Source organism: Silene latifolia, chromosome 7, assembly GCF_048544455.1.
Source record: "Silene latifolia isolate original U9 population chromosome 7, ASM4854445v1, whole genome shotgun sequence".
Taxonomy (NCBI): Eukaryota; Viridiplantae; Streptophyta; class Magnoliopsida; order Caryophyllales; family Caryophyllaceae; genus Silene; species Silene latifolia.
In genome coordinates, this window is record NC_133532.1 from 40,434,387 (window position 1) to 40,446,234 (window position 11,848).

An 11,848-nucleotide genomic window follows, 5' to 3' on the forward strand; every position below is an offset into this window, starting at 1 on the left:
TGGTTGACATAGTTGTGGAAAGAAATAGTGGAACGTGTGTGGTATTGAACTTGAAACTACAGATGGTTTAGCACCTTTTCTTGGGACAGTGAGTACGGAGTTTTAGGACTTAGTATCATGTCAAGTCAAGGGTGAGTTTTGTGTTAATAGAAGTGATGAACTTGAAAAGCTAATGGGAGTATGTGTAACACTTGAGGATTGTGAGATAAGATTGTGGAGATGAGTGTATATGTATATAGAAGTATGTCGTTTTGTGGTAATGTATATAGATGGAGTAGTGGTTATACTGAGGATTTTATGATATATGTTATGGGAGTACAGAATAATTGGAGGCACGAGAACTGTTAGAGAAAGAGAGTCCTGGATATAGGAATGGTTGTAGGTGTTGAGGTTATAGTGGGTTATTGTTGGCATGCGGTAGTAATGAGTATTATGGGAGGTATAGCAAAGGACCTAGTATTAGTGAGTTACGAGGACATAACATTTATCTTAAGAGGAGTAGGATGCGACAAGAGGGTTTGATGGTTGTACATTTTTGGTACCATTGGAAGTTTGAGTGTTGGTGTAGGGTAAATAATGCATTCGTGTTGTGGTTGATTTTATTAAAGTTAATGGCAGTGCTTGTAGTAGTATGATGTTTACGAGTGTGAGTAAACTTCGAGGACGAAGTTCGTTTTAAGGGTGGTAGAATGTAACATTCCGTCTTGATGGTTGATCTTGTCCGGTGGATTGTCTTGGTAATTGAGTTGCTAGTGAGTGTTATAGCAGTGAGACAGAGTTGGCAACATTATATTGTGGTTATTCGGTAATATTATGGAGTCAGTATTAGGAGGCTATGTTGTAGTTGAGATGATATCTTGAGCTGTGTCATGGAAGTAAGCGTGGTTGGTGGACTTAGTGTTAGGTGTCCAGGTTTTATAGGTTGGGTTGGAACTTCGGGGACGAAGTTCTTTTTAAGGGGGGAAGACTGTAATACTATGGATTTTATTAGGCTAAGTACTCGACCGAGTAGAGCCTACTCGGCCGAGTAGTGCTAAGTATGTATTCTGTTTGGCTACTGCCGAGGAATACTCGGCCAAGTATGATGAATACTCGACCGAGTATGCCCTATACTCGACCGAATATCCGGTCTAGCAAGTATTATTTCAGCGGTTAGGTTCGGGAGTAATTAGGGATTTATATATTCGATAATCAGTTTCTAAAAACGTCATTTGCAAACCTAATCATTTTACGATAATCTAATCACTCCCAAATCTCCCACTGTGTGTGTATCCGTCGTAGCTCTTGCATTCAATCTCTCGTTCCATCGTCGGTAAGTCCTTATCCCCATGTCATTGATGATTTATTCTAAGGGTTGCTTTATGTATGAATTGGGGGAAAGGGAATAGTGAATTGTGCAATGTGTAATTGTGTTATATTGTTATTGTAGAGGAGAAGACTTCGTAGAGGAGCCATTCTAATTGTCCGATTCTCCATATTGCTGTTATTGTTAAGGTAGGGTTTCCCCTACTCAGTTACTGTTGATTGATTAAGATTGTGTTTTTTTTGTAATTGTTGTTATCTGCTGATCATTGGAGTATGGGTGTTGTGGTGACGGTGGTGACGTGGTCGTGTTGTGACGGTATTGGTGTTGTGACTGCTGTGATGTTGTGGTGTGTGTGATTGTAGTGGAGTCACTTGCAGGAGTGGCTTCACACCCTAGTTCGCCCTCCGTGGAACCCGACACGGGAGGGGATGTGCACATTAAGGGACAGGGATTGATAGTCGCTTGTTGATGAGCTGAACTTGGTGGGGATGAGCTGCGGTCCCCCACCGGCAGAGTGGATTACCTGTTGCGATGGGTAATCCTTCAGGGCTACACACTTCAGTGTGTAGTCAGTTACTGTGGAGGATGATCAACCGGTTACATTATTTGTTTGTCTTATCTTGATTGAACGGTACTGACCCCGTGTTGTTGTTTTGTAAAACCTGCGGTGATCCATTCGGGGATGGTGAGCAGATTATGACAGGTAATGCAAATGTTTAGCTATGGGACAGTCATGGGGAGTCATCACTCGAGTCTAGCTTCCGCCGTCAAGAGACTTAGCTTTCATTCTTTGTAGTTGTTAGACCGTTCACAGTTATACTTTGGTTTGGTTTTGGAAACATGTAATCACTAACTCTTTATACTTTAATAAAGGTTGTTTGGAATTGGTAACTTTGATATGCTAACCTCAGAAAACCGAGATGGTAACAGTCTTTCATGCTGGGGTAGTCCTTGGTAGAGTACCTTGGTATGAGGGGGTGTTACAACAGCAGCGGGAATAAGCTTTGAAGTAGAATCGCCGCTGGTAGAAGCGCTCGATCGAGCACTATTTCCACTCAATCGAGTAGTTTCTTCAGTCAAATTATTCGATCGAGGAATGCATACCTCTCGATCGAGTTCATCAGATTCGGCACAGTTCGATCGAAGACCTGAGTTACTCGATCGAACGTTTTCTGTGGACAAGTTACTCGATCGAGTACAACAATCTCCTCGATTGAGAACATCAGAATGAGCAGCTTTCGATCGATTGGTTGGGTTATTCGATCGAGTATTTTCGGAGGGCAGATTATTCGATCTAGAGGAAGTATCACTCGATCGAGTGATTTGACGATGCTCAGCAGAGGCATCTTCAATTAACTCCTCCAAAACAATTTCTGGGATATCGTCAGCAATTATATCATCATTTTCCAGCATTTTGGGTCCATCATAGGTAAGACCACTTCGGAGATTTATGGCATTGATCGGGTCACATTGAGGTGGGTGATTCACTTGACTTTGCTCGGATGTAAGTTGTGCAGTTTGGTCTTGCAACTTTTCTATAGAGTTATCAACGTTGTCCGACTTTCTTTCAAGTTGAAGTGCTAAATTTAGCACCAGACTTCAACTCTGCAAGTTCTACAATTGTAGAAGGTGAATCGACATGTTGTGGCATTAGTTTAAAAGGACTAAAGGAACTTGTAATGGTCAAGTCTTCATATAGTTTAGAGAACGGCACTCCTTGCTTGAATTGTTGATAAGCACGGACCCGCTCTACATCCGCCATGCAAGTAATAGGATCGTGTCCTTCTGTACAGCATCTACCACAAACTACCTCCTTCTCAATTATGCCATAAACTTGTTCGTGTGCACCCGAAGTTTGTAGAATCTCCGAATTTTCCAACCTTCCACTGCAGCTACCAAAGATTCGTTCACTCTTCTACCTCCTCTAGGATTTCCATATTCAGCTACATGAATGGCCATTTCCTCAATGAGTCGCCATCCCTTATCATCTTCAACATTTTTCTGGAATCTCGCTTTGGCTGCATTATCCAACACGGCTCTTTGATTATCATACAACCCATTATACAACAGGGTGCATAAGAACTATTGTTGGAAACCATGGTGAGGTACAGAGCGAACCAATTTCTTGAACCTAGTCCAAGCTTCATTTAAATCTTCAGTGGCCAACTGTGTAAAAGTAGTGATTTGGCCTCTCAGCATATTGGTGCGCTGTGGTGGAAAGTACCTTCTGTAGAAGGCTAAGGCTAGGGAATTCCAGTTAGTAACAACGGTAGCTTCCCTATCCAAGTATCTCAACCATTCCCAGGCATCATCAGTCAAGGAAAAAGGAAAAAGGACTCCCTTGACCCTATCCTGTGTCACCCCAGTAGATAATGGAATGGTAGAGCAATACTCCGTAAACACCTCTATATGCTTACATGGATCCTCGCCAGGTACCCCCTTGAAGAGATTTCTCTCAACTACCTGTATATAAGACGAATGAATCCCAAAGGTTCCTGCATCTGTAGTGGGAAGCAGGAAACCTTTAGGCAAAGAATCTACCGTAGGTTCTGAGTGACTGGCGATATTTGGCATCTTAGCAGGTAGAGTTGATAGAATGGCAGGTACGACAATATTCTCTTCTAGAACAGATTTCCTTCAATACTAATAAAGCACTAGAAAAATATGAGATCAATCTCAAGGAATAAATTCCTTGAGACGAGAGACAAATTTAAAATAAAGCAACAACATTACGCCACCTCCCCGGCAACGGCGCCAAAATTTGATACCGTCGTTTAGTACCAAAAATAAATACCTAAAACTACTAACAGAAGCTAGTGGAAGTAGAGTCGATCTCCATAGGGAGATGGGAAAATGCCTGCTAAACTAAGTCCGTCTGGGTAACTTTTTCTTGAGGGTTTTGAAGATTTGTTCTAAACTACGGAGATTAAAAGAGAAATAAAGTAAAGGAGAATAAAGCAGAAAACTGACGAGTTTACCAAATAGAGAGAAACAGCTAAGACAGTGGGTTCATCATGACTCTTAAGAAACCTAGTCTAGGGTCTTAGGTCAATGCAAATTCGATCTACAGGGTAGTGAAAAGGTCCTTCCGGTCCGCTATTCGCCCTAAAACAATTCTAGCTTAGCTTCCGCCCTCATTAGAATGCTCTAATGTTCACTGCAGGTCTTACCCATTCCAATCATCCGATCCAGGTCAAGGTGTACCAAGGTTAATTATCTAATTGCGTCGACTCAAGTAGATAAGAACAATTAATTGCAGTGATTAACAACATAGATCTAATTCGCACTAAATCCTAATCACCTAATCATAATTCCCTTAAAATCATGTCCCCCTTATGTCTTAGCAAAAGGGTTTAGTTATGCATTATTATGGAGTAAACAACAATGACACATAAACAGAAAGAATTCAACATAATAAAAGTTTAAGAATAGAATAAAAAGAATGGAGATTAAAGGAATGAAAACAATAAAGCAAAGTAATTAATTAAGAGTAGAGAATACCGATTACAAGAGAAGAGTAATTGAGAATTAAATTTTCAAGTGTAAAGTTCTAAGAGAGAGTAAGTGAGAGAGAGAAGGCGAAGAGAGAGAGAGAGAGAGAGAGAGAGAGAGAGAGAGGAGAGAGAGAGAGAGAGAGAGAGTACTAATGACTGCCGTCATTCTTATTTATTCCTAATTACAAGAGGCTATCTCGAAAATAACTCAAAATCCGCATAAAAGACCAAAGCTCTCGATCAAGTGAAATGAAACCACTCGATCAAGAATGAAACTCAACAAACCATTCGATCGAGTAGAAAGGGTGCTCGATCGAAGACTTCAGAAAACGGTCAACTCGATCGTTTAAAAGCAGAGCTCGATCGAGGAATTCCAAGAGAATAAAGCATTCGATCGACCCTTTCAAGCAGCATAATGGGTCGATCGAGCTATATTAGCACGGGTGGACTTCTTGAACACCTCCCGAGGCCACTTCACGCATCTTTAAGTGACAGATTACAAGCTCCGATTCCTCATTCTCCAAAATGCATGAGATTGGGACAGGTTCAAGCTCGATTTCGATCCTTTGCGGTTCATACCTGCAATTAATACAAGACAAACCAATGTAGCCTATTCGGGGGCATTTGTAGCTAGATGCCACATAAATAACATAGAAATGCCTGTAAATATGGGGTAAAAACCTTATATAAAATACACGCATCAAGCCTGCTGCACAACTTTCTACAAGGTGGTTAGTAAAATTCTTGCCAATAGATTAAAGCATACCCTGGGCACAGTCATATGCCCTGAGCAATCTGCTTTTGTGGCTGATAGGGATAATTTTGATAATACAATGGTGGCTGATCATGAGCTTGTATCTAAATATTGAAGAGCCTATCTTGTCCCTAAATGTCTTCTTAAGGCTGACATTAGGAAGGTTTTTGATTCTCTAAACTGGGATTTTCTTAAACATTGTATGCTGATAATGAGGTTCCCTCCTTCTTTTATGGACTGGATCATGGCTTCTGACTCCTCACCTTACTATCATATTAATGGTGGGATTGAAGGGTTTTTCCCTTTGTCCCTTCTGTAACCTCTTGTTTGGACACCTTTGATAGGATTTCAGGGCTGCAGGCAAATCCTTCCAAAATTAGCCTCTATTTTGGTGGGGTTGACTCTGATCTCAAAGCTATCATTTTAGCAGCCACAAGCTTCATTGTTGGAGAATTCCCATTCAGGTACTTAGATCTTCCTTTGGTCAATGCCAGAATTACAAAAGATATGTACCAACCTCTCCTGGACAAAATTAAGGAGAAGATTATCCATTGGGCTAACAGGACTCTGAGCTATGCAGGGAAGACTTTACTGGTAAACTCATTTATTTTCAAAGAAAAATAGAAAGTTTTTTTTGTGAAATGTGAAATATATTATCATAATTAGGAATTGTACAAGTACATCATCACCAAGAGATAAGCAACACAATACAAAGGAACCAATACAAATAGAAACTAGCTATTGTCAGGTCTCCTTCTGCATCACAGCTTCAGCTGCTCACACCTTAGTTGCACGTCCTCAATGACTCGTTTGGTAAGAACACAGGGTCTAGGAACATAGCCATCAGTCCTGCATACATTCTGAACATTCCATATACTATATATCATAGCCAAAATAGCAACATTAATACGCCTCTTCTGACTGAGGGATCTACACCTCCAAGAACTGACCCATTCCAGAATTCTAACACTAGGCAGGCTAATGTGCAGCCAGTCTTTCAAAAGGTCCCAGCAGCAGGTACTAAACTTGCACAAATAAAGTAAATGCTGCTGATATTCATACTGGTCCAAACAGAGGTCACAATACCCATCAATACTCATTTTAAAATGTATCAGTCTATTCTTAATAAGTAATCTCTGCTGAACCGCTAATTATCCAATAAAAGAGTGTTTGGGTGTAATATGTGTATTCCAGATAGTGTGAACCCAAGGTACCTTTGCATGAGCACCTTGGAGCCATTTATACCCATGAGCAGCCGTGTACTTACCAGGATTAGCAATCCAATCACCATTAGTATATCCAGGCCTCAGAATGTCCCTGGTCTGACAAATTTTCCTCCATGTCCAGCTTGTATTAACAGTGGGATGATAATCAAAATTAGAAAGTTATGCAAAGACTTTATTTGGGGGATTGAGAAAGGCAGTAGGAGGCATATTTTTATGAAATGGCAGCTTTTATATACTTCTAAGGTGGAAGGGGGAATGGGTATCAAAGAGGTTCTCAGCTGGAATAGTGCTCAGATGACTAAATGTAGATACCTCATTTCTGCACCTCCCGCAAACCACTCGGTGATGATTGGGCCGCATGTTTGGTACACGGAATGATTTGTGACAGTTCGTAAGTTTATCGTCAAGTGATCGCTCAAACACTTGTGTCTACCTCTTAATTGTCATCTACGTGCCGATACGGTCGTGTTGGCAGTAATTAGAGTACATTTGGAGTCCGGGTCATAAAACCGTCTTCATTTTCTGAAATCGAGTCGGAATGTTGTGGAATATTCCGGATATTTCTATTCCATATTTTATAAACTTTTAATCTTTGGCAAATAATTTCCCGTAATATTCACACAAAATATTAAGGAAAACAAAATTATTCCGTTATTCCATAAACTAAACACGGAAATCTTTCTTCCGCAGGAGGAAACCACTTGGGAAAGGACGCAGCAAGTGCTGCGCCTCTTCCACGAGATGCAGTGCCTGCTGCGCCTCTTCCCACGTCCTTTTCTGCGTATTTTTCGTATCTTTTTCATATCTTTTCGAGATTCACTTCCAAAGTTTCTCCGAAAACCCTAGTTCCTCCGTGTGATTAGTATAAATAGAGACATTCGGTCTCACATATTTCTCACGCGAGTGTCCGCCTTTCTCTTCTCCCTTTGCATTCTAGACCACATTCTTACTTTTTGGCGTCTACGTGCTTGAACTTTCAACCACGTAAGCTCGGATCCTTCTGAGTACCAGCCTCATTTTGCATGACTGACCAATTTGACCAACTCCACCATAATCAACTTAATCAATCTGTTTTAATTCCTCTTACGAGGGCACTTTCGTTTACATTCGAGCCGAGCATCACTAAACGTTAACTTAGTTCATCTCGTTTCGTCAAACATGTAAGTCTGAGGGTGTAAATCCCTATTTTATTTATTGTTATTTACTTTTTTAATCATATTGTAAGATTTATGTCGAAAGTATTTCTAAAACTATGCTTTAAATCCTTTTTTACGGATTACCAGAAGATGACCGTCGAGAAAGGACGCAGCAACTGCTGCGCCTCTTCTAAGGGACGCAGCACCTGTTGCGCCTCTTCGTGAGGCTGCCGCAGTTCCTGCTTCCTTTCTTCTTCCTTCGTCCTTTGATGATTCGTTTGTTTAATTTGTTTTTTTTCAATTGTTCATTGTTTATTGACGCAACGTAAGCATAATAATTCTAACATGTAAATAATTCATTAGTATTGAATCCGTCATTAAATTCCCGGCTTAAATCCCAAGTAATTAATATTTGCGGGTTTTCGTCATTTAAATCAAATTCGGTTTCTTAGAGGTTCGATTCATCAATATTGAGTCTCTGGAATTCATCTTTGATATATTCCCGTCTGTTGTTCATCATATCCATCATTAATTCATCATTAATAACTTGTTTAATCTAATTGATTTGTCTAGTTTATTAATTTGTTAATTAATCTCTCATTAATCTTGTAATTAATTCGTTCTAATTTCATTCCGTCTCTGTTTTATCGTTTTTATGACCGTTAATCATATGTAAATAATCTGCTAATCACTTCTATCCGAGTAAATAATAATAATCAATCAATAAATTAACCAACGAACGTTAACGACTTGTAATTCCGGCTTCACAGCCAGAACTGAGCCAAGGAACGGACGCAGCGACTGCTGCGCCTCTTCCAAGGGACGCAGCTCTGCTGCGCCTGTTCCTGGTTGATTTCTGTCTCTGAACTCCTGTTTTGCCTTGACCTAGTTTATTAATTACGTATTAATTTACTATTAATCGTATTATCACCTTAATTCTTGTTCGTTAATTCATTTATTATTTCTTTTCCAATTTATCCGTTTTAAAAGTATTTTCGACATAAATCATTAATCTAATGTAATTATTGTAATTTTTCTTTATTTTATTTATTATTGTATTTATATTTCTTGTATCACTTGCATGCCTTCACATGTAATTGAACTTAAATCCCGACTTTGACATTAATTGTATGTTAAATTACGTGTCTACCGACTTAGTCTAATTCTTCACATGATAGGATTCATCTAATGGATGTTGCATTGCATGCATATAATTGACAATATATCGAGTATAGATGATTTTCCCTAATCATTAGTAGAGGCCGCTATCGAGGCGGGCGGGATTAGGTGTTCGATCAAAAGAGCTTCCTAATACATACCCTCACCCCTTACTCCAGATCTCTGTGAACATCCGTGTTCATTGTCATCCACGAGAGTCATTCTAGACATATAATGCTAAGGGTAACGAGTTCTTGGTGTTCATGTCACTACTTTGTGTCTTGACATGGCACGAGGTCTTCGAACGGTTTCCAATTTTCCACAATAAATTGGTGGCGACTCCACAAATGCAAACGCTTGTTCTCCCCCAAGCGCCTCTGTGGGTCCGTGTCCACAGTTTGGCGACTCCGCTGGGGATAATACACTTACGTGTAGCCAAAAGGGCGAAACTTGAATAAGGTTAGGGAATAGTTTGTACGAGACAATTGTCGGTTGTTCTTCCTAGATCGTTTATTCGGCCTTCCTAGGCCCAACACAACCCATTCGACCAATCGTCCGTCTAAACGGTCCTAATTCTCATTTGGGGCTAAGGATGGATAGCGATTGACGTCATCCATACCATGGTACTTACTCTTGTTTGTATCAAGGACTTTCACTACTTGAGGAAATGGACTAGGAATCGGCCTTACTCTTGTTTGGTACGAGCCTCTCCACAGACTTCGGGTTTGATTGTTCGGTATGGCAACCCACCCTTTAAACCAAAACCCATTGAAATGCACTCAGCATCCCGTTATAATGCTTGTATATTGTTTGTACCATACGTGATCACCAGTTTCTAAACAAAGTCATGACGATTTTTTTGTAAATTCAAAATCCTTCTTTAAAATGTAAAATTTAGAAACTTGGGCCTAATATTAGCGCAAAACAAGTCAAAACTCTGTCCAATTATCGAGTCAAAATTCGGGCCTCAAAACCCATTTCAAAACCTCACTTCGAGTCCACTCCTACAACTACACTAAAGTTGACTAGGACCAACATTTTTCAAACTCTATAATTTCCTCAAAACTCACTTGACACAAGTGACACACTCTCACTTCACGAGTCAAAACATTTTCGAGTAAGCGTGCTAGAATGGTCGATCGTGTTTTGATTCGTTGTCGATCTCTTATTCAGTTTCCAAGATGCCTGAAACAAGCAACGTGAACTTCAACCAACTCCAGAATGGTAATGATCAAATCCTAGCCGTGTTAGCTCGTCTCCAAGTTACTCAAGACCAAGTGTATGATCGCCTTGACACCATTGAGGGCCGAATATATGCCGTGGAAACGAGGATGCCTCCTCGAGAAAGTGAGATCGCTGATGACTTCGTGAACAACTTCAGTGACGAAAACCCTCCCATAGGTATGAGTGCAGCTGAGAAACGACTCCAATACTTAGAGGAGCAATTGATGTATCTCAATGGGGATGACATTTATAGGGAGAATAATCGCAAATATGAGGCTGTGAGTTCCAAATTGCCAACCAACGTCAACATGACGAATATCCCGAAATTCAAGGGGCATGAAAACCCTTTGAACCATATCTGTGCCTTCAAGGATTACATGTCTATCAAAGACATTAAACCCGAGATGTTCTTAAGGATCTTTCCTTCATCTCTTGACACCATCCCAAAACAATGGTTCTATTCGCTAGAACATAAGAAAATTGCTACTTGGGACGATGCCGCAATCGAGTTTGCTAAACAATATGCGGATAATGCTGAAATCCAAGTCAACATGCGCACTTTAGAGGTTCTTACCCAAAATGACAAAGAAGGTTTCACCAATTTCCTAAGTCGGTGGAGGAAGACTAGTACTCAACTTGTTGAACGTCCGGATGAGGCTACCCTTGTGGAGAAATTCGTGGACAACCTAAAGCCCATCTACGCAAATTATTTGAGGTATAAAAACATCAAGACTTTCAAAGATTTGACCGTACTAGGGACAAGGATCGAAGATGACATTCGTAAAGGGCTCTTGTCCAAAATGATAGGTCGTGGATATCAAGGCTCAACAAGTCGTTCTTACGGCTCTACTAGCAAGACTGATGAAGTTAACCTCCTTGAGCCATCGAAGAAGAGTACCCCTCTAAGGAAATTCACAAATCTAGGGGACACGTATTCCAACGCTCTGAAAAGATTGATGAAACTCGGGAAACTTCAACCCATAGGCCCTACGCCCGAACCAGAAAAGAAATCCAAGTTCTAGGATGAGAATTCGTACTACGAATACCATAGAGGTAAGGGACATGATACAGAGAAATGCTACAAATTGAAAAATGTACTTCAAGATATGATTGAAGACAGTCGCCTACCAATACCACCTGGAGGTAAGCCTAACAACACTCAGAATCCTCTTGGAGTTCTAGTGATTACAAGTGAAGAATCTACCATAGATTGTTCACATCTCATTTCTCCAGTCGAAAATGAAGTTCATGCAATAGAAAATGAAGGGAATTACTCCACCATTTCTCTAACCATCACTGATTTCATCGCATGGGCAAAAAGTGTGGATAGGCAAGTCATGGAACTAGAGAGTGCAGTGGCAACCCTATGCAGTCCCAACGCCACACCTAAAGAATGTGCACCACTAGTTTTCTCTCAAAACACTACAATGCAAGAAGTAGTAGCCATAGTTGATGAACTAGTCGACCAAATTATCCAATTAGAAGCTGAAATCATGAGAATGAGGGAACTTGTTACTATCAATGGAATATGGGCCGATGATGATGAAGAT

General features: G+C 40.4%; 1 protein-coding gene and 1 non-coding gene across 2 annotated transcripts; both read left to right on the top strand.

The window, feature by feature from the left end:
- The first annotated feature begins 3,398 nt into the window (after window positions 1–3,398).
- On the top strand, window positions 3,399–3,505 carry LOC141593354 (small nucleolar RNA R71). The gene has a single exon (XR_012521443.1). It is a non-coding gene; the product is annotated as a small nucleolar RNA R71 (small nucleolar RNA).
- A 1,963-nt stretch (window positions 3,506–5,468) lies between these two features.
- Window positions 5,469–6,178, top strand: LOC141589992 (uncharacterized). The gene is made up of 4 exons (XM_074410610.1): window positions 5,469–5,473; window positions 5,555–5,654; window positions 5,703–5,848; window positions 5,899–6,178. The coding sequence occupies exons 1-4, from the start codon at window positions 5,469–5,471 to the stop codon at window positions 6,176–6,178; spliced, it is 531 nt and encodes a 176-aa protein (XP_074266711.1).
- Window positions 6,179–11,848: the final 5,670 nt, after the last annotated feature.